A 23,724-nucleotide genomic window follows, 5' to 3' on the forward strand; every position below is an offset into this window, starting at 1 on the left:
AGCGTGCGGGCGCGCATGTTGAAGACGCCGAAGGCAAGTTACCAGGGCTGTCTCTCTGCCACATACAAAGGCCAGAGTAAAAACATTTTAACATTCCGTTTTTTTGCCCCTTTTTTTACTTTGTAGATGCCAACCAAGAAGAAGAAAAAGGACATAAGAAGCTTTTTCATAAAGTCAGAGTGTAAGTAGGCAAAATAACTAGCTAGCCACACAAATAAACTAGCAGTAAGTTAACTGACCAGGCTTTCAAATGCATATTCTGTGGAAAATAGTATTAACTGATGATATTATGTGTTACCCAGGATGATAGAATGCTACGAGACCAAACCTACGCCCATGACTGAAATGCTCCAGGAAAGTTAATTTCGTGTGCCATTAAGAAGGTGATTAGCTACACCTGATTGTGTTTACAAATCACTTTTGGGAGGGGGGTGATCCTTTTTCAAACTCAGAGATTCTATTTTTATTTTCTCAGACCTGTTGATGTCATATCTTTCATGTGAATTTTATTAGTAAATACAGCTTGATAAAACAAAACTACATTTTATCTATAAAATCTTCATTTTAGGCTGCAAAACAACAAAATTGCTTATTTTTTATACCACTGTAGTTTTCAACCTTGGTTTAAAAATAGAACAATGACAAATACTCTTTTCACACAGTCCACTACAGGATTATAGTCACATTGTTTTGTTTGGCAGCCGCAATCTTGATCTTAAAACAGAAATCAGTATAAATGGGAATGTTTGTCTCTACAAATTTTTACATCAACAATAACTGATTGTGAAATCCTGGACATTGTCATTCGGCCAAACCAGCCCACTGGTCTCCCCAATGAATTCACCTCATGAGACTCGAGCAGGAACAGCTCTACGGTCGATCCAGAAGGACACCCATGACAGCATGACCATAAGAGTGGCGGGAAAGTAGGTCTGAAGCAGGAAGAAGAAGATATGATGACGCAGAGTGAAGTTGATGTAAAGACAATTGTACCAACCTGCAGGATAAATGAAATAAGAACAGGTACTAGTAACAGTTTTCTGATTCTGAAGTCTGAGCAAGGACTGAAATTAAATATTCTTTCTTAAGGGTACTTGTGATGAAACGGAGGAGTCAGTTAGATCCATCTGCAGCAGTTTATTAATACAGGTGAATAAACAGAGAACAGCAGACATAAACTCAGGCTGGCAATGAAAGGGAACTCAAGCAGACGTTCGTAGAGAACTCAGATAGTCTAATCAATCAGGATTCAAAGTCCAGAGATAATACGGAGAACAACAATACAGACCAGGGGTAAATCAAAACTTCACAAAATAACAAAGGGGAGTGCAGTCCATATAAAGGGGAGAACACAAGTTGCAGGTGAAAATACTAAAAGGTAATCAAGATAATTAAGCAGGGTTAGATGGGGATGATTGAGGAGAGGGACACTGGGAAATGCAGTCCTAATATTCAGGAGAGAGGGATCTGATGACGCCAGAGGAGGGCGTAGCAGACCGTTCCATGACAGTACTATTGAACACCCAAGTCTTGAAAGATGAAACTTTAATGTATCATTTACATTAAAAATTCATCACATAATGATATATGTTAAATTCTCAAACATTGACCACCATTGGTGATACCAAAAAATAAAATAACAAACCTAAAAAATACCTTTAAAAAAATCTATTCTCAAGTTATTACGTCATTCAATCGGTCACCCTGTTCTCTTTTCGGTTCTTGTTGTCTCTTCATGCTGTCATTACACATGGTGAATAATCACTTAGAGTGAACCTGTTTCATTAATTAACAGCAACACTAATTTAGTGTTACACTTTTACTCTCTGTAGAGAAGACCCATATAAACACTGAACTATTTTGATTTAACAAGGATGATTTTGCTGTGTAAAATGCATGCAAAAAAGAAGCCACTCATGACAAAGTCCAAAGTTGCTCAAATCAGATGCCAAATGAACTGATTTTGCCCTTCAACAAAATGGCATTTGAGCGAGATGCCTGGCCAACTAAATAAACCTTAAATGTGCAAAGTGAAAGTGCGTCATGCACTAGTACACAGCCTGTATCTCCTGAAACTGAAAGAGAACTGCCTATAGTTTGCTATTTAAAACTAGAGATGTGCACCTGTGCTGCTGTAGAAGGCCAGTCTGAAGGTGGTGTGAAACTTCTGAATGAGGAACTGAGACAGAGAGATCTTGTCATCTGTGCTCACTGATTCATCTCTACTCTTCCAGTAGAGCATCAGGTCTTCATAAGTGTAAGCATCTGGACACACAGCACATCAACCAATGTAGGCGGAGACTGATCTTATATTTAAAGAAATAGTTCAAGAACATATTAAAGTATAGTTTAAAACTAGTAAAAAAATCACAACTTTATAATATGAATTCACATTAAATCAAGAGCAGTAAATTACTGTGAAGTTAGCATCATTCTGCTGTTCATTCACGATCATTTGTGTGAAAATGTCCCACTATGCATTGATTTCACAATACATTTCTGACTATGTTAATATATTGTAAAATAATACTCTTTAATCGTCTAAATTTCTGGCCATTTTTTACAGTTTGGTTTTGTTATTTGACTAACCGACACTGCATTGGTCTTGTTACTAATTCCATCTGATCATGTGATCTCAACCATAACGGATATAGAATAAAACAGCTTAGTGCAGATTTAACAGTGTAGATACTGTTGATGTGGTTACAAAAATTTGCTTAGTCCAATTGAAACCTGAACAAAAAAAGTTTTTATGCAAGGTGTTGACATGCATTTTCAAACTGCCTAAAGCCTTGTGTAATATTACCATCTGTTGGCATTACTGAGAGATGTTAGCACTTTTCCCAGCCTTTATCAAGCGGGATGGACTGATCCTGATTGGCTGATTCTCTGTGATGTCACTGCGTAAACCTCATGGATTATCCTCTAGCATATTATGTAAAATCCAATCCATGCTCACTCGGCATAAACATCGGCACTGAAATGATAAATAAAAGCATTTCTAGAAACATCTCCAATGCTTTCAGGAGGAAAGGTTAATTACTAAGGCTGAGCTCCATATATAATCCATGCAATCTCCCTGATGTCATTTGGACTGCAAGTGGCCTACTTTAATTTTAATAATCACATTCTCATTCTCATTACAGTAATGAGCAAAAACCATACATTATTATTATTATTATTTATTTTTATTTTTTTAAGTATAAATGCATCATTCTTAATATGATGAGCTTAATATATGCTGATTTTGATTTTAAAAATAGTTTCCAGAAAGGAAGATTTTCATTAATGTCCATTGTTTGGAAAATGAGTAAATAACAGGTTCATTATGATATTCTTAGAGACTCCATATTTAGTTATCAAAAGGCTTTTAGAAATGCAAAAAATACTTAGTGCACTTATATTATCAGGGCAAATATTAACAACTTGAAACTCTTATTTTCTATGATTAATTCTGTAATTAATTTGTATCAAAAGTCCTTAGTTAATTCCTGTGAGGACTTTCTAAAATATTTTAGCCAAAAGTTTGCTGATCAACGTGCACAGATTCCTCTGGTGAAAACTGATCCATCTGACTATCCTGCAAGCATGGCTGTGCAAATGATTTTATACCAAGTTGTTTGTTTCAGCGGACCTTTCACTGCGTATCACTAAGTTTAGCACATCTGATCAACAAAAGTTTGTTTAGTGGAATATGTCCACTAGAGTTTAAACATGCTGTGGTGACACCTCGGCTAAAGCGACCAAATCTCTAAGCTGTGCTTTGCCTCAAAAATCTTATTTATATTGCAACAACTACTTTTATTTCTAAGTGAAAATTCTATAGGCGAAACAGAATTCTATCTGGGTTCAAAACAGCTCACAGCACTGAGACGGCTTTATTGGAAGTGTTAAGTGATATCTGCTTGGCCTGATGATGTTATTTTTGTGTTGCTTGATCTGAGTGCAGCTTTTGACATGATTGACCATAACATCCTCATCGTCCGCCTTTAACATTTGGTTGGGCTTAAGGGTACTGTCCTGAAATTGTTTCAGTCCTATTTGAGCGATAGAAGTTAACTATATAAAATAAAAATAGTTAACTATAATAATAAAATTTCTGGTAAGAAAAAAATAAATAAACACATCTGCCTTTTTGGGGGTGGGGGTGTTATGTGGAGGGTAGGGATGAACTCAAATTGCAGACAGGAATGCACAAAACACAGGATTTATTACGGGAAAAAAGGGGAAGACAAAACCCATGAGGGGGAAAACAATGACAAGGGCAGAGACTAAATAACTAAACAAGACTGGGTTGACACGATAAACAAAGACTCTAAACACTAGAACACTAACTACAAACAAACACTCACGGGTAATACAATGACTTCTTCAAGGGGTAACAATGATACAAGATCTCACTAGGAACAATCACAGGAACCATGTAGAAACAATGAACCACACAAGACAGAGCACACTAGGGGATATAAATAGGAAAACTAATCAAGACACAACAGGTGGCACAGGTAAGGCAATCACGACAAAACTAGGATAACAAGGGGGCGGGGCAAGGGAACGTGATAACACAAGCACATGGCCCAAAGACAAGGCCATGTGCTTGTACACAAAACACGGGTCTGTCATGATCCTGCCTCAAGAGTAGAGGAAAGTCAGGACATGAAGGCAGAATCATGACAGGTGGGTTCTGCAAGGCTCTAACCTTTCTCCTATACTTTTTTTCTCTACACTTGTTCCATCTGGGCAGCATTTATAGAAATTATGGAGTATAATTTTATTGTTATGCTGATGACACACAAAGGCATTTACCAATCAGACATTCCACAAATTCATTTGATTCATTTCTAGAGTGTTTAAAGGACATCAAAAATTGGATGGCAAATAATTTTTTAATGTTGAATGAAGAAAATACAGAGGTCATTTTTTTTTTTAGCCATGCACCCAAATAACTCCACAAAAAAATTATTAGAATCGAGCCCTCTGGCACTGTATTTGAAAAAAAGAAAAATGTTTATAAATGCCTATATAAAGGCGATCGAGTCTTTGCTGTGATAGGGCCAAAACTTTGAAATGAGTTGCCCCTGCCGATCAGGTCTGCCAAATCACTGTTAATCTTTAAGAAACTGCTGAAAGTACACCTAATGTTGGTAGCATACAATGATTAGTTGTGGTGTTTTATATGTCCATGTGGGATTTTATTTTGTTGATGTTTGTTTCTAATCTTGTACTTTTTATGTAAAGCACTTTGGTTCAACCTTGGTTGTGTTTCAAATTGTGCTATATAAATAAATAAGTTTTTTTTTTTTTTTTTTTTTTTTTTTTGTAATATTTATTTGCTCAATGGGCATGACAGCTATGCAAAGCTAATGCAAAAATATCTTAATTTTCTTTATGTATAATATAGTTTTTTTTTTTTTTTTTTTTTTTTTATGAAATATGCCTTACATTATAATAAACAATTTATTACAATCACTGACCAAACTGTTTAACTTTACTTAGCGTATCTACTTCAGAGAAGTAGCTGGACCTGAGGAGCTGAACCTGAGGAGAATAGAACAGTATTAGTTTCAATTTTATTAGTTTCAACTATTCACACACACACTGCATAAATTACAACATATACTATGAAACGAGAAATCAATGGCACTCAAGTGGGGTTTACTACATTCTCAAAACATTCTCTTTTATTTTTATTTATTATTGCTATTGTTATAATTTTTATATATAATTTCAACGTCTATATGATTTTATTATTATTCCTAAACTAAACTTAAGTTATTATAGTATATAAAACTACATAAAAATTAGAATGTTAATAGAATGTGCCATTATATGGGAAGATGGCTGCTAGAAATTATGAGCAGTTGTGAACAGTAATCATGAGCAGTTGAAATTTGACACCACTCAGCTCTGAGGACAGACACTCCTTCTAGAACGTAAGTGTGCATGCTCCAAAGTAGTGCTTTAACTTTCAGGAATAAGGGTTTTATTATATATTGGGGAAACTAAGACACATGAATATAACCTGTGTGTGGCCTTTTTTACTACAGCCCCCAGATTTACGGAATGAAAAATGTACAGAAAAAACTGCCTATAACCTATACCATTCAAAGTTACTTGAATATTGTATGGCATGGAATCGGATGAGACGTGTGACTGGGCGTGTGTTCAATTTCTTTTCCACCTTAATTTCAGCTGTTCTTACTCTGCGGTCTACTCCAGGGAATACTTTTGACACCTGGTCCACCAGCCAGAGTGCTCTGGGCAGCTGGGGGTCTAAGATCAGGACAGGATGGTGCCAACCTGGAGGTCAGATTTCTCATCTTGCCACTTCTGGTGGGTCTGAAGGCTGGGAAGGTAGAACCTGAGGAAGCTCTTCCAGAATTGGTCAGCAAGGACTTGACTATGATGCTACCTGCGTCAACTAATCAGTTTAGGTTTCTCAGGGTTTCTTCTCCACTTCTGGCATCCCACACAAGTACTCTGATACTGTTTGATGGCCTCTTTGCCTCAAATAATCCAATATTTATGCTGAAGCTCAGCAAAGACTCCTTCAGGGCCTGAATGGTGGAGTTAAGTGTCATAACTCTGTATAAGCAGTTTAAAGACCGGGTATTTTGGGTCTAGGACATTGGGGTGTATGATATCAGGATCTAGACAAGGGCTAAAGCAAAAGTGACCTCATACTCTGATCAGCTGAGTCTTGTTATCAATTTTAGCTGACTAGGAAGTGATTTACCTCCCTTTAACTGCTCCAGTTCAGAGGGGAAACACTCTTCCTGATTTCAGCAGTCTTGTAGTCATCAGCTGTCAGATTGCCTGCCGCCCCACGACAGGCCCTGGACTCCAGTAGCTCTTTAAAAGTCTTATATTGGCTGATTTCAGGGAATGTTAAGTTGGCTGTGAAGCAGGTAAGTAGGCAGGGAACTGTTTTATGAAGCTCGTCTTTATCTGCAGCTCCAGCATGTGGGATTTCAGAACACAACTTTGGAGGATCTTTGAGAAAGGGATGACCCTTGGTACCAATGGCTGGTCCCAGCTTGCATAGGCTATTCCTCCGTGTTATATCATCTGGGTTATGAGATGATGGAATATAACGCCATGTGTGCTGGTCTGTAATGTCCTGTATCTCAGCGACTCTGGTTCCAACAAACACTTTAAATTGGCAAGAGTCTGAATGCACCCAAGTGAGAATACATTTGTGGTGGAGTCAGTCCATAGAGTGGACTTGCTGGAGTTTGTGTATGGGAAGTTTACAGGCTGTGCCCCAGTCAGTGCAGCACAGAGTTCCAGACGATGGATCAATTGCTTTTTTTTGGTGCCACTCGTGATCTGACTGTGAGGAAGGCCGCCTTTACCTCCTTACTTTGATCCTCTGTGTGGTGGTAAGCACGCTTAGGTACATCACTGAAAATGTGTACCTCTTGCTGACTTATGGTGTATTCATTACTGGTGTACTCATAAAGCTGGTGTAACACCTTGGAAAGAAAATGTGCTGTAGGGAAGGCAGCTCCTCCACACACTCTGTCCAGGTCTGTAGATGATCTGCAGATAAGTCCGGGTCATCCCAGTTTCTTTTCTTATCCCAAAGGCACTGCACTATGAGCTTGGCTCTGGTAGAGAAGGGAATGATATAGCCCAGGGGGTCATACTGACTTGCCAGAATTCTATAAATGCTGTGTATGGTAGATGATATGACGTATCGAGCAGAGGCAGACCATCGTCGCTGTATGTGGATACCTGGAGCTGTACGATACATCATAGAAACAGTAGCTCCACTTATCATTTGAAACAAGAAAATTTAATCCATCTAAACTTGAACAAAAAACACCACTGCTTCCTTTCGTTTTCATTTAAACATAATAATAGGCGCAGAAATGTAGTTCAGGTAAATGTGTAGGCCTATATAGCCTACAGTAATATTTTGAAAGTTATCCGTATAAATTTGGAATCTGGAAACTCGACCTAAGGTCATGCGGCAGCTTCCCTAGGAGCCGTGAGACATGGAAGCCACACTGCAACTCAAAGGTGCCCTTCCTTCCTAGTTGCTCTAACATGCCAACGAGGGAACAAACCTTGAGGGTGAAGAGTCGGAATGCTTTAATGTTCCCATTGGCTATGTTTGGACCAACCATAAGCTGTTATTTCCAACCTTTTTTATTCTATTCTTAAAAAAAAAACACTTTGTGTACTGCGATACACTAACTGAGACTTGTATACTGTTGTTGTTCTCTTGTTGGTCTGATTGCTTCTACTGTTCTCATATGTAAGTCGCTTTGGATAAAAGCATCTTCTAAATGATTAAATGTAAATTTAAATGCTATGCATTGCAACTTGAGCTGATGAGGCTATCCGTAGTGCTGATCCAGTGCTGCCATGGTATTTGTAAAGGATTGTTGTGAATAACTGTATGAATTTGAGGTGATCAGTGAGTATTTGGAACTGAAATCTCTCCATGGCAGCTGGCAGAATTTTCCAGAGCTCCCTTGAGCTGTGAGAATTCTCTAGGGTTAAGATGTACAAAGTCTGAAACTGTTGGGGTCAGACCTCGGTACATCTGCTCTAGCTCAGGAGGAACTGGGCTGGATGCACTGTATGGCAGGTGAGATTGTTAAGTGGATTCAAAGGATGGTTCTGGTTCACATGAATGCATATTGACTAAGTCTGTAGGGTGTGTCAGTTCTGAAATAAAAAGTTCTGTCTTCCCTTGAATGTTTGGAGTATGGCGTGTGGTAGAGGGAGAGCGGCTTTGCTCTGGGGACAGCTATTGGAGCTAGGAATGCCTCAGAACTGTGCTCAGGATGATCTGATGAAGCAGATCTGAATTGTGGGGTTTACACTGGTTCAAAGCTCTTATCACTCGGTCACGTTCTCTGAAAACTGTGTTGGGTAGGTACAGGTTGCATAGGGGTGGCAGGTGGAAAATACTGTGCTGCACGCTGTTGCTGCTCCATTTGGATCTGTAGCTGCTGCATTTGTAATTTCAGCAGAATAAGTTCTTGTGAATACTGATCTGTAGCCTGTTGAAACATGTCTCTTTCTTGCTGCATTATCTGCAGGGTCTGTAGCAGATTGTCATGGGCCAGGCGTAGATACCTCTTCTCACGCTGGAGGATGCTGGTTTCAGAGCCCGATGGTTCATCATAAGATCATTGTGAGCCCCATGGTTCATCGTCAGACCACTATTGAGGCCCATCAGGCTCTTTGCACAGTAGCTGTGATGGAGTAATAGCAGCTGCACTGTCTTCTGGTTCTGGACTAAGGGACACTGTAGGATGAATTTGACATGGCTTCGTCTCGTGGTTTCCAATCTTCTGTTAAAACTGACCTAAGTTGAAAGATTGTGACACTTACGTTCCTCGTTTATGTTGTACAGATGTTCTCCTGAGGTTGTGTTTCATCTTCCCGCACTGACTGCACATACTTGCGCACAACAGCAGACCTACAGACTTCATGCGAAGAAAAGACGAGACAATCATCCGCGCTGTAGCGCAGCTCGTCGTCCAGTCAACGCTGAATCGGGATTAATTTCAGAAACGCCCCACAATCCAACAAATGTCGACATTGTAAGTCTAGCCTACTGGAAGAGGTTCTAAATGACTGGCTACCGGGTTTGTATTTTTTAAGTTACCATCTACATTAGCCTATGTTATCATGAAGCAATGCAATCTAAAAGCTTAAATTGACTAACTGGTTTGTAGACTAATGCAAATTATAATATAAATACATTTTCTTATAAAAGAACACTTTTAATTTTAAAATGGAAAGTTGTAGAGGATAGTGAAGGAAACGCACCCAACAATGAAGTAAAGCATCCCATGATGCATCATGAAGTTTGTCTAGCCAATTATATCCAGAGTGATCAGATCTAGACATTGTTTTACATTTTTTTTATCAGAATATTATCGCCACACTACTATGATGCTAAATGCACAAACATACAGTACTACATTCTTCTTGTGCCGTAGTGCTTCTCTGTTACTCTGCTCTCTAGACATGGCTGCACCCTTCAGTGGAAGTCTCTAGGATTTATTTCTCACATGTTCATGTAACACTCCGATAAGTTACACATGTATCAGCGCACCATGCCACACAATTTAGTGTACCCTGCATATCGATAATGTACATGCTGCAGGGACTAAATTCATGTTTAATATTATTATATCACTGTTGCAAATTCCTCTACAAGTGAAAAGAGCACACAGTTATGGCTGAATCTGGTTTATTTCATTAATTGTCCATGTAAACAATCTAAACAAACTACAGGTGGTTGCTTAGGAATTAAAAACGAATTATGTGTTAGTTGTCTATCCACACAAGGACGACATTGATTATGTCTACAGCAGTGATTCATGTTTATAATGTAACTATATTTAAATTCCAGAGTTTTAAGATGTGTACTGGTAAAAAATAAAAACACTATAAATTGCAACTGGTTAGATGTTTTCTAAAAATTAGCAATCATTCATTCACAGACATCACCCTATCTCTATGTGCATTTTTTTTTTACAGTTTAGAATATTACAACCATGCCTACATTATTATAGCATTTTTAAAGTATGTAAATATTTAATTGGAAAAATGGGAAACAGTCTGCAGTTTCAACCGGCTTACGGTTTTTTTTTTTTTTTTTCAGTCTAAGACCAAATTTTGTACATTGGTGTTTGTAACAATAGTTTTTTTTATTATCATTAATGAATTATTTGGGAAATCTTTTATAAACAATATATTAATCTTGAGGAAACCACTTGTAAAACAGGTCTTGGTCAGATTTCACCCTGAAGTGAAAACATGAACATTATGCCTGAAGACTTATTTCATGCAAAACAATATCATTACAGTAATGTGTCCAGAACGACTGCTTTTTAAAAAAAATGTTTAATCTTCTTAAATTAAAAGTCAGTACAATAATGATGCATAAATATCACAATGCATAAATACTTCACAGTTAAAATAGTATATTTATAATCACAGTATTAAGAACACATTACAGTAATAATAGGAATATATATTTTTGAGTGTGATAACTGTCATGACAAAACCTTAAAAGGTCCAAAAAAAAAAAAAAAAAGTCTTCACTGTCTTCTTGTAAAATATAAATAAGCATTTTTTTTTTTTTTTAAATTTTGGGGGGTGAAATCAGACCCGGACATGTTCTGGACAAGCGTATTGAGATTGGCCCCTTCAGGTTTGTTCTACAAATACATCCAGTGATCCTTCTGAAGACACAAAGCTCTGTCCGGAAGGACCAACACACATCCTGTCCTAACGGACCGAGGGTGAGCTGGATCTGAACGTGGGCCGAAGGACAGCGCTGGTTTTCAGGTGCTGCAGGAGGAGTTCATAGCTCGTAATCAAACTTATACTCGTGGGCTAAGTAGATTCTGCGGAAAATGAGCGCCGCTAGAGCGAGTGTGAGGAGGACGATGAGGACGGCCGAGCCCGTGTGACTGGTGTCCTGCGGAGGGAGTGGAGCAGGGGGGGATGCTGTGAACGCTGGGTATCTCGGGGACTGGATCTGGTTCTGCGAGCGCCGCTGACGTGGACTGGGAGCTGCTGGAACGGACGGACCATCGCTCGATGCCTGAGGAGCCACAGATGATGATGATGATGATGATTCAGCCTAGACCAGAAGAAAGAGACCGAAGCTGATTACAGAGGAGCTGAGATATAGCCAGGTATAGTGACCCATACACGGAATTCATGCTCTGCATTTATCCCATCCAAAGTGCACACACATGACTTCCCCACAATCCTTAAGATTTCACACTACAGCTCTGGAGTCGAAGACACCAGTTTCATCATCAACATTTCCCAACCCTCCCCAAAGGCAGAATGAGTGTCGCACCTGCTCAGCGGATGCCGAGTCTTCAGTGTCTCTCTCTGCTAGAGCTGAACTCTCGCTGTCACTGGAAGCCACCGCCGCCGCTGAGCTGCCACTGTCTGCAGCCGATGAGCTGGAATCAGCCTGAGGACCCAGATTCTTCTCAATAAGGTCATTTGCTTAACTGCCATTAAAACTGTCACAGTGCAAAACTCTAAAGCTCTAATGGTCCGATAATGGCACTACAGACAGCCGCTCAAGAAATCTGGCCCCCAACACTATTGGAGCCGACTTTAGCTTAAAAAATGTAATGTGTTTGTATGAATATCAGTGTGTGGTGTGCATGTGCGTACTGAAAAATTTGTGCCTGTATGTGAGAATTCTTTTTTTTTTTTTTGACTGCACAAAAAAAAATAATGACGCTTAAAAGTATGCTGTCTCTAATTATGACAGAACAAATAACAGATTTTTTTGTGCAACATTATGTAAAAAAGCAAGCACGTAAAGGGTTAAATCCTGAATGAATTCATTTTAAGTAATTATGATCAGGACTGATGCTGCGGGGGAAAAAAAGTCAGTAGAAAAAAAATATATTATTTTAAGATTAGACACAAGGGTTAATCAATCCCTTGCCAATCAACATGATAAGTATTGCGATTATACCTATTCACCTGTGATATCTTGCCTCAATTATCTTTATGAAAAGATCATATATTTGATGTTTTGATCATAAATGAGTCTGACCTTAAAGTTGATCTGCTGTGCCAGTCTGTGTGCCTGAGGGTCAACAGGTCGGAGGTCACTGTCAGGAGAGAGCGCTTGTAGAGCGGAGCGCATACAGCTGCCGCACGCGTCACAGCAGAAATCAACAGACCTACGACACAATCACAATGAAAATAGCACACAATCCCAGCCAGAGTACATCTGACCTTTCACAAACACCTGTGTGGAGCAGGACCTGTTAAATGGCACAAAATCAAACATTATTTGTGATAGTAATTACATCTCTCACTCTTTGGATAGGTCTTGGACAGTCCAACACGACAGGTTAGCAAGCAGAAAAGACCTAAGTGGAGTGGAGTTACTTCTCACTTCCAGCAGTAAATCATCATATTATTCTGATTTCTGAAGATCATGTGACACTGAAGACTTGAGTGATGATGTTGAAATTACAGCTGCGCATCACAGAAATAAATTACATTTAACACATATTTAAATAGAAAGCAGTTGTATTTTTGGAAATGAACTCAGTCTTGGTGAGCATAAGAGACAAGTATTTAAAAACTTGTAATGATTCCACACTTTTGATGGCTAGTGTAGAAGAGAACCTGGAGGAGTGTCTCAGAGGCCTGCGGTCACCGAGTGTCTGTCATGTGCTGGTGTGTGTGATGGACTGGACGTTTAATCAGCATGTGATGATTGGAGACACTTCACTGAGAACAACTATCTGTCATTCATCTCTTTCGGTCTACAGATGTATTCTTGTCTTTTGAAGGGACACAGCATGTCCACATATGCTAAAATGAGGCTTCAGATGGACTTGATAATGACTTAAGTCTCCAGTGCAGTTAGTGGTTATTTCACTAAAGTGCTACATCTTAACTCAAAACATCAAAAAAATTAAAAAAATAAAAAATATCCTGTGCAAGACATTCACTCTTTCATTCCATCACAACGCCCTCGCTCTCTCCCTCTCTCTCTCTCTCTCACACACACACACACACTAATGACAATACCATGCTACATTATATACTTATACCATGAAAGGATCTAATTTGCCTATTTATAAAAAAATAAATGTTCAATGCAACTTATACAGTAAAAACGATACTTCATTAAAAAAAAAGGTCATTGTTGTCTGTTTTTCACTAAATGAGGATGATATTTACATTACTTTTATTTACATAACAGATTGTAATAAATTTATAATATTACAGCGGATGACAAAAAAAAAAAAAACACTAAAAACCGGTTATTTGGATAACTGTAAGTTACTTTACCATTATTGGTGAAAAAAAATGAATGGTTTAAAATGACTTATTTATTATTTGACTTATTAAAATATTATATATTTTTATGAATATTACATTTATTTTACATAGTTTTTAATATTAATTACCATATAATTTCTGGTGAAAACTGTAAAAGGACATCTCTGTGACAATTTTGCTTCTCTTTTATTTTATTTTTTTGCTATTTATTTATTACTGTATTATTTATGTGTTGTGTGGGTTGCATCAATGGAGTTCTGTCTTTGTGTGTGTGATGCAGTCCATACAAGTATCGACAATGTTTTATTAGATAAATGTAACAGATAAAAAAGATGGTCATCTTACTTTTTGGCAAGAGCTCTTCTCTCCTCAGGAGTGTAATCCAGAGATCCTATGGCTCCTTCCCCTTTAGTTGGCATGAATCCAATAATCGCTATCAAGGCTGTCCGAACTTACACACAAACACAGAGAGAAACATACAGCTTGAGAGATGTAAAGAATCAACACTGGACAAGATGCAAACCTCTGTACACAACTGTGTAATATGTGTGTCTCAGGGCAGCAAGTGGATTAATGTCATGTTGAAAACATGTTTGGGTCATATTATATTTTGCATTTAGAAAAAAAGACTAAATAAAATCAATGTTTAAAGGGGGGGTGAAATGCTATTTCATGCATACTGAGTTTTTAACATGGTTAAAGAGTGGGATTCCCATGCTAAACATGGACCAAGTTAAAAAAATTAAGTTGTACGTTTGAAGGAGTATTTCTGTTCCAAAAATACTCCTTCCGGTTTGTCACAAGTTTCGGAAAGTTTTTTTCGAGTATGGCTCTGTGTGACGTTAGATGGATCGGAATTTCCTTATATGGGTCCTGAGGCACTTCTGCCGGAAGAGCGCGCGCTCCCGTATAACAGAGCACTGAGAGCACAACAGACTTCACTGATCAGAGCCAGAGCGTCGCGAAATGTCACAAAAGGAGTGTGTTTTTGGTTGCCAGGGCAAGACAACCCTGCACAGATTACCAAAAGAGAAACAGCATTAAGGGACCAGTGGATGGAGTTTATTTTTACAGAGCATCAACGGAGTTGTGCAAGTGTTTGTGTTTGTTCCCTGCATTTCGAAGATGCTTGTTTTACAAACAAAGCCCAGTTTGACGCCGGATTTGCGTATCGTTTATTTCTTAAGGATAATGCTGTCCCAACGAAAAAAGGTCACGATCGTGTGTTGGAACCGCATGCGGTGAGTAAAACTGCTTCAAATATCTCTGTGTTATTAACTTAGCTATCAGCGCGTAAGCACATCAAGTAAACAACATGCGATGTTGTCATCAAACTGCACTTTCTACATGTACAGCTTAAAAAAAAAAAAAAAAAAAAAAAAAAAGACGACATAAATTGGAACTTAGTCATTTTCCAAAACCGCTAAGCAAATATATATACAGTTTCAGTACATACCACATAGAGACGTTGTTGCTGATGCTGCTCTTGTTAAATTTCAGCCTCTGGATCTGATTCTGGATCATAAATATACGCTGAATCTGACTGTTAGCCATGGTTTGTTTTAGACGTTTTTTTTTCCTCAAGGTAATGTCACAGCTTCCAAACGCTCTCAACACAAAAGCCTACTGGTGCTCGTGATTCTTTAGCTCCGCCCACACGTCACGCCTCCAGCCGCTCGTGTTTTTCCGGGAAAAATCGCTACAGACTATCTTTCTCTTATGAATATAATAAAACTAAAGACTTTTTGGAGTTATGAAGGATGCAGTACTACTCTATAGGTACTCAAGATTAACAGGATATTGAGTGAAAACGAGCATTTCACCCCCCCCCCCCCTTAAAAAAAAAAAAATCTAATATTCAGAGTGTTTCAGAGGTGGTATAAACACTATTTAGGGAGATACCCACTACTCCATGATGGCTGCCATGTCTCTGGATGGTGACCGGAGATGCTCAGACAGATCTTCTTTCCAACTTCAAACCTTCCATTGGGCTAAAGATGAGGGCAAGTTTTGTATTAATTAAAAGGGAAACATAAGTACAACAGGAAAACAAAAGTGATTAGGGAAAGAGGAAATCAGCATGACAAGAGGGACACTTATAAGCCATGACAGAAAAACCTCTTTCTAAAAATCATCACCTAAAGATCTGCAAAACATACTCTCAATAGAAACTAGCCACTGGTTTGCCTAAACCAAGGTTATTAAAGTTAAAGTTTTTATTTCCATTAACTAGAATGAAAACAAAAATTTGCAAAAGAAACAAAAACTGAATCTATAAAAATGTTTTACAGCACAAACAGAATTTTATTTTTGAATAAAGTTGGATTGAAAAGGTCTGGGTTTTATTTTTTACTGTCAGTGTATTCTATTAAATCCAAGTTGCTGAATAATTAATGCTTGTGTGGTGGAAATTGCAATCATATACTAGTAAATGAAGATTTACAATTATAATGTGTTGTTATTGAAGTTTCACCTTTAAAGTTAATTGACATAGTATTTAGAGTGATGCATTTTAAACATAAAATCCCACTTATACAACATAAAGCTGATATAAGACCCTGGTACAAAAAGAGGCAAGTCCACCAGTAAGGTTTTTTTTTTTCTAGGAGCTGTTTACATTTGTACGGTACAAGCTGGTCGGGGTTAGTTCAGTAGTAGTCAAACAAACAACAACTTAATTGTGGTGCTTCTGCTTGAGTGAAAAGCAGTTGGCATTCCTTCAAAATAGGCTGTGAATACTGTGCATGCTCGATCCACTGGAGAGATTGAGTTTACAGAATGGCTAATTAATATAAACATGGGCTGGAGTTATGTGGATTTTTTTTCCCCTAATCAGCTGATATTCTGACGGCACCCATTCACTGCGGAGGATCCATTGGTGAGCAAGTGATGCAATGCTACATTTCTACAACTTTGTTCTGAAGAAGAAAAACTCATCTACATCTTTCATGGCCTGAGGGCAAAAAAAAAATTGTCAACAAAATTTTTGATCCAGAACTATTTCTTTAAGGCATTAAGATATTTCCACACATTAACAGTTACGAGTTACGATTTGCTGCTTCAAACCAAAGATCTTTTAAACGTGGTTTATACTTATAAATCCTGAAAATACATTTCTGTAGACTCAGCAGACATCTTACTTAAAACTGACAAATAAATAAATAAAAAGGACTGCACTAATGCAATCCCAGCCAGGAATGTTATTGTTCTAAGAATGTTACGAGAACATTTTCATGTTCTGGGAATGTTTTCAGCAGTAAGTTTATTTTAGATCCCAGAATGTTCTGCTAACAGGTAGGATAACATTCTTTAAAAACATTATAAAAATGTTTATTAATAACAAAATAACATTATATGTAAGTTTTAAGAGGGAAACTTTCCAGTGGATATTGGATGTGGACTCAAATGTTGCTCAGATGTCAAACGTTGGTTGGAAGTAAAAACCCAACATTTTCCAGCTTCATTAAATAGCTCCAAAATCAGTATTTCCACCTTCACTTATTACAAACCAGGTTGATTTTATTTCTGTCATACACAGATTCACAGAGGTTTAGATGTTGATGTCTGTTTAAAAGTAATAGTTTAGTTTGATGTCACCATAATGGTGATCAGTGTTGGCTTTAGTTGGGCAATTTGACACTTGACTTGTCAGTGTTTCCTCTAGCTATGTTTGTTATGACAAAAACAGCAAGAGAACACGTGGTTAGATAACGTTGATTGCTTGCTGATGATTAAGACATCATGACATAGCAGTTTGATGTGTTCCAGTCTAATCTATGGTGTTAATTGCACATTATTAAAACAACTCAGTGGTTCAACGGATTGAGACACAGCAGAGTTTTAATCAGATAATTTAAAGGATTAAAAAAAAAAAAAAAAAAAGCATTCTTTGTCAGACAAACATCAAGATTCAGTGCATTCATCTCAACAATGGTGACATGGCTTCATGCTGCAATGTATTCTGGGTGCATCATAAGAATGCATTGCGGCATGAAGAATGTCACCATTGTTGACACTCATACATTGATTATTGATGTCTGTGTGTGTCTAAGCATTCAGTAGTTGAAGAATTACTTTACTTAATTCATGTCATGCATTAAGTGATTGATGAAAATGTTTATTTAAAAAGTACAGACAGAAATACAGAGTATTCGATGAAAACTGCTGTTGAAACATATTTATTAGTGTCACTAATATGAAATGAATAGCACAGATTTAGACTGATTAGAGAGGTTGATCAGCTTATTACATAATGAAGTCTGTAGCATCAGCAAGTAGCCAATATACCTGATCACATTTTTCTCTCACTGATGCCATAACAAACATAGTTAAAGCAGGCAAATGAAAATTGCCTAACTACTGATCATCATAATGATGTGTCAAACCAAACTATTATTTTCAATAAAACATCAACAGCTAAACCCATGTCAATCTCAATAAGAACTTTGTTAAATGTTTGACAGAATTAAAGTAAATTGTGTTTATAATAAGTGAAGCTGATAATGTCGTTTTTGGAGTTATTTACACTGGAGCTTGACATCAAACAAAGGTTGGGGTTTTCACTTTCAACCAAAAATTTACTTTTGCAATGTTAGCCATGCAAGTCCACATCTAGTGTAATGGGAAGCTATGTTAGAATGCTATAAGATAATGTTCTAACAATGTTATCAATACACATTTTAGAAGGTTATCCTATCTTCTAGTAGAACATTTGGGGGACTAAAATAAAATTTGCAGCTGAAAAAAGTCCCAGAACATAAAAAATTCCTAGGTGGCATCTTACTTGCGTAAAGAGCAACATAAACAAAATTTAAACAAATGACCGCTAACTCGTTTAAAAGTCAAATAAAGTGAAAAAGGAGGATACAAAGAAAGCTTAAGAGAAATGAGGGATATTGTAAAATATTACATTAAGATTTCAAGAGAACCATGAACTTGATGAACCCCAATAATTTTTTCTAAGTATATACAAAACAAAGCCATATTTGTTTTGTTTTTAATGAACATTTCATTTGTATGTTACAAAAATACTCTTTGATTTAGAACAGTAATTTAGGTAACAAGCACTAATGACTACATAAAACTGGATAACTTTCATATTACTGAAACAAACAGTTAGGGAGGGACATATCAAAAGACTTTTATTAGCCAACAGGCTTTAGTTCATATAACCCATGACTGCAGCTGCAGGTGATATCAAGGGAAGGGACATTTTCATTCTAGAGAGCATTTAATTGGAGGGGGAAAAAAGTTTAATGCAGGGGGGCCAATCATGACTTTTTGGTTTGTTTCTGTCAGAAGAAATGCAGTTCATTCATCACAATGGAAATGGAAGGTTAAAGGGATTGTTTAGCCAAAAAAATAAAAATTTCTGTCATTTACTCATCCTCGTGTTGTTTTGAACCTTTGTGTTTAACAGAGGAAAGAGACTCATAAAGGAAGAGATCCCGAAGAATGTTGGTAATCAAACAGTTGACAGAAGCCATTGACTACCTTTAAATGAATCAACTCATAACAGTCTCAGCTCACCATAATCACACCAAACTGGTCACAATCCATGCAAGAGGACGACACAAAAGAAAGGTGTGCTGTTTATATACTAAGCTTGCTGTGGTAGTCTGCGTTACTAGTATTACACAGTATCAGGCCATACACAAAAGACATCCTTCCCCACTGTGTTTCCACCCCCACTGTCATTTGCTTTTTCACAGAACTAAAAACAGTTTAGTTCCATTGATGATGGTAAACTAAAAGAGTCTGCTCTGCTCCATAAAGCACGAGCTGCAGAGCCGCAGCACAGCGACACAGGAGTCAGACTTCACTTTACAGGTGAAAAGGAGAAGAGAGAAAGAGTCCAAAGCACCGATCATCCCCAGTGTTACCAGGAAAACTGGTATTCAAAGATACTGCATATCAGCATAGAAAAACATAGTAATTTAATAGACGTTCAAGTATAGTTAATTAAACCATTCACTGACAATTCATCATAATTGTTATTTTAAAGATGTGTAAGCTGACAGCATTGAGCATATTACTCACTTAGCAAAACAGCTGACCAAAGCACTGTATGATGTGGTCTAGCACAATGCTTTTAGAATGAATAAAATATGGGGGTAAAAACACCCTGTATGAATTTGTCTTATGTTTTTTTAAATGATACAGTTACACAATATCACATAAGCATGCATGCTTTTCCCCCCCAAATATCTGCTTGATTGTAAATTTGATGATGATTTTATACAGCAGTTCATTAAACAACTTAATACTGTGAGTTACATCTTAAAAGTAAAATTTCGCCCCCCATTTCTGAATGAATCAGCTTTTTGAAGGAATTGATTGAATGAATTACTGAACACCGTCATCAAGACAAGGACTGTCTTAGGCCTACTGGCTGTTTGAGTTTCATATTTAAATCATTTTATTTAGAAAACAATCATTTCATATTTCAGTATTCAAAATATTCCAGTGTTCATCTAGTTGCTTTTTGCTTTTCTAATTGATTCTTTCAAGAGATTTGTTCATTTCCAGTTCGTTCACCAAAATGATTCGTTCAGATTCGTTCACTGATTCATTCAGTGACCTTTTCTTCATATTACACAAAATACGCCAGCATAGTGAAAAAGAGTGTCTTATGTGTTATGTCTTAAATCAGCGAATGTATTCACTTGTTACAAAAACTGATTTGACTTTATTAAAATGTGTGCATAATTGCATTCAATAAATAAAGTCTAAATTAGTTGTTCAGATGAACAAAGCACAAGGTTTTCTTGCATAATTAACATTTTAATTATTTGGTCAGACAGTTAATATATTATATATTTACATTAATAAATCAGGATTAAACATGAAGTTATTTCTGTATGCTAAATATGAAAACAAACGTATGTGCACAGTACCTACAACTGCGCTTTGCATTTTGTGAGATTGACATGCTAAATGGCCAGCTGACCCAATTTACTCCCATTCATTTTGTTCACAAACGAGATGTATCAGTTCATTCAACTCGTTCACGAATGAGAAGATCTCTCGATCTCGTTCAGACTCATATGAAACCCGTTCAGTGAAGGGCGTATTCATTCACTACATTCAACAAATCACAAGCTCCCTCACATCTCATACTCGAAGGCTATTGGCTTGAGGTTGAGTAACTCTTTGACAGAGATACCCAGTTCACCGAGCTGCGCATGCGCTGCTATTAGCTCCGCTTCATTGAATTGAGAACGATTTGTTCACCTAAAAGTTTTGTTCAAAAAGAATGATTCGTTCACGAATGACACATTACTAGATTTTGCTGATTTGACCGTTAATGGCCATAAAGTCTCTTATTACTCTAACTGAATTGAATGATTCAATGTAAGAATATGACAACAGAAAAAAAAAATGTGCTCTTTTAACCTTTTAACAGTAAAATGCCCCTGTAAATCTGTTCAGGGTGACAAATGTCGCAAGTTAATTGCTGTCACTGCTGTGAACTGAAAGGCCTGGACCCACCAGGTGCCAGCACAAGAACGCACTCATCAAAATACTCCGTCTAGTTATGGTTATCCAGTGTAGGATGTGAGTGGAGGCATTAGAAGCTGAGCTGTTTTAAGCGGTCTTACAGTGAGCAGAATGATGCTGGGGGGCTTCATGGGGTATTCAGGGGGCAGCACAATCCGCCCGTGATACACTCCACCATCAAAATCAGAGTCTGGAGGTCCTCGAACGGAGAAGTGCCACTCAAACAGGTTATCCTAATGAACACAGGACACTCGGTGAGGAGAATAAAATCAACATGACGAAAACTAGTTCAAACTGATCACGCTTTACAAAAATGTAAATGGGTGTCGTTAAAAAGACTGTAAAAAAAAACAACTAATGTTAAAGGATGATAATAAAACTAGGCATTAGCAGTGTCTTACCTCCAGTGGCTGAGCGTGATAATGTTCTGTGGGCTCCCGGAGCTCTGCAGCCTCTTTCATCAGCCTCTTCACAGCTAAAAACATTAAAAACACACTCATAGGTCCTTGAGCTATGCTCTTATGTCAATATCTGCAACATATCTGCACATAATATTCTGACTGGCCTCTGAATGGACTGGTGACTCGAGTGTCTATGTGTTACAGTAGAGCTGTACTAGATTTGTTCATATATTAGCCTTTCTTGAAATCACGAGAAGACAAACCAGAATAGTTAATTAGGGCTGTTTGCAAAGACAGTATTTCAAACTAAAATACACGCATTCAATTTTGTGCATAACCCATCCTGATTGCACTGCACAGACAAATAATTTCTCAAATCAAACGTACTATGACTTCTCTAAAAACAAAAGGGAAAAACCCCACACCATATGCTAGAGAGACTAAAGGGTGGACTTTTTTTTTACTTGGGATAACAACCTCTCGACATCCAAACCATGCAAAAGCCCAAATAACTGGCAAAACAAGGCCTATAACGAATTACTCTGACTAAAATTATTGAAACAACGCAAAAAAAAAAAAAAAAAAACACAGTACAAATAATAACAATAAATATATCTTAGCAAAAGACACTAGTCTAAATAAAGCAGAAATGAAATAGTACAAACAATGCAGTGTTTTTAGCTTATTTTACTTATTCAAGGTTATTTTGAATATCACATCCTCCGATGATGCTAACCCTGAATCAACAACAGAACCAACAAATATTGCTACAAGTGTGACTGCATCATATAATAATTACTAATTATTAATAATATTAATAATGTTCATCATCTGGCTGACTACGTCTTGTATAAATTTTTCTAAAAATCCTGTCAAACGTGCACAAACTGACAGTCACCACTTATAAGCTATTACTAAATATTGTATAAACAATTTTCTGTAAAGTTGCTTTGTAACGATTTGTATTGTAAAAAGCGCTATACAAATAAACTTGAATGAAATGAATTGAATTTATGGTTTACTTTTTTTTGTACAGTTTCGGGTAAAACGATTAATAAAGCATAGCACAAATTAACATTTCTGTACAATGACTGTCTCAAGGTTTGCTGGTTTCATCAAAACACTACTGTAGTGAACCTATACCATGATTTTTGACGATTATCATATTCATATATCATAGTATTTCAATGGCAATGAATGACTTTGTTCGATCACAGAATCGGGACTAACAATAACAAACAGTCAGACAGCTTACATGAATGAGCTCTGGCTGATGCTAATCGTGACATTTACAGAGTTTAAGAGTGAATAGCATCATATAGAGCTCATAACTCATTAAACTAAAGGTGTGACTGATTTAATGTAGATGTATACAACAGACGCGATGAAACAACGTTACCTGGACTCTTCAAGTTATATTTGCTCTCCATGTCTGAAGAAAGCTCAAGCCGGGCTGCTATCTTCTCTAGCGTTAGCGGTTATGTGGCGATTTCTGACAGGTGTTTATCTAGAGCCGTAACCCTGACGTGGCAGCACTGAAGTTTTCCCCACTGTCGAGACCAATTTTCTCAAAAGTCACATGAAAAAATTGAAAACAGGAAGTAAAGTGACACTTTGAATCGCAGAACTTTATCGATGCGCTTCACACGAACAGCGCTATGTGACGTCATTCACTGAATTAAGGCAAACTGTGTTTACATTTCATCTCTCTTTTATTTGCAGGCGTACACTCGAGATTGTTTTGGATTTATGTATTTAACTTCTTATCAAGGATGTTGGAACATTAATACAAATTGAAATGGATGGGAATAGGACATAAATACAAATTTAAAGAACTATACAGTCGGCATCTAGTCATAGTTGGGGGCGTGGTGAGGGCGGAGTCGGCGTGAGGGAAAACACAGCGAACATCGTGTATATTTGAATGACAAAAATGCACATATTGAGCGCTCATTCCCAGAGACGTGTACAACAATTGTAGTCTCTTTTAACTTTAATATTCATATACAGT

At 37.3% G+C, this 23,724-nt stretch overlaps 2 protein-coding genes across 2 annotated transcripts; both read right to left on the reverse strand.

Moving 5' to 3' along the window:
- Positions 1-797: 797 nt before the first annotated feature.
- LOC113062716 (gamma-aminobutyric acid receptor subunit rho-2-like) lies at positions 798-6,320 on the reverse strand. Its single transcript, XM_026232684.1, has 3 exons — positions 6,203-6,320; positions 2,125-2,265; positions 798-997 (listed from the first exon to the last, which is right to left on the reverse strand). Exons 1-3 carry the CDS (start codon positions 6,318-6,320, stop codon positions 846-848), a joined length of 411 nt encoding a protein of 136 aa, XP_026088469.1. The 3' UTR covers positions 798-845.
- A 3,882-nt stretch (positions 6,321-10,202) lies between these two features.
- LOC113063494 (ubiquitin-conjugating enzyme E2 J1-like) lies at positions 10,203-23,319 on the reverse strand. The gene is made up of 8 exons (XM_026233942.1): positions 23,113-23,319; positions 21,714-21,787; positions 21,414-21,545; positions 15,719-15,803; positions 14,158-14,263; positions 12,566-12,695; positions 11,846-11,965; positions 10,203-11,620 (listed from the first exon to the last, which is right to left on the reverse strand). The coding sequence occupies exons 1-8, from the start codon at positions 23,141-23,143 to the stop codon at positions 11,339-11,341; spliced, it is 960 nt and encodes a 319-aa protein (XP_026089727.1). The 5' UTR covers positions 23,144-23,319; the 3' UTR covers positions 10,203-11,338.
- Between the last annotated feature and the right edge of the window lie 405 nt (positions 23,320-23,724).

This window comes from Carassius auratus, chromosome 45, assembly GCF_003368295.1.
Source record: "Carassius auratus strain Wakin chromosome 45, ASM336829v1, whole genome shotgun sequence".
Classification (NCBI taxonomy): domain Eukaryota; kingdom Metazoa; phylum Chordata; class Actinopteri; order Cypriniformes; family Cyprinidae; genus Carassius; species Carassius auratus.

Bases quoted from the DNA above. Each gene is read 5' to 3' on its own strand.
- LOC113062716 (XM_026232684.1), bottom strand. From the start codon at position 6,320: ATGAGAAATCTGACCTCCAGGTTGGCACCATCCTGTCCTGATCTTAGA. The intron at 2,266-6,202 runs GTAAGAACAGCT...CTGTGTGTCCAG, and splicing joins TCCCTGGAGTAGACCGCAGA to ATGCTTACACTTATGAAGAC. The intron at 998-2,124 runs GTGCACATCTCT...TTTATCCTGCAG, and splicing joins GGCCTTCTACAGCAGCACAG to GTTGGTACAATTGTCTTTAC.
- LOC113063494 (XM_026233942.1), bottom strand. From the start codon at position 23,143: ATGGAGAGCAAATATAACTTGAAGAGTCCAG. The intron at 21,546-21,713 runs GTAAGACACTGC...TGTGTTCATTAG, and splicing joins ATCACGCTCAGCCACTGGAG to GATAACCTGTTTGAGTGGCA. The intron at 11,621-11,845 runs GTGCGACACTCA...CTTCTGGTCTAG, and splicing joins ACTCGGCATCCGCTGAGCAG to GCTGAATCATCATCATCATC.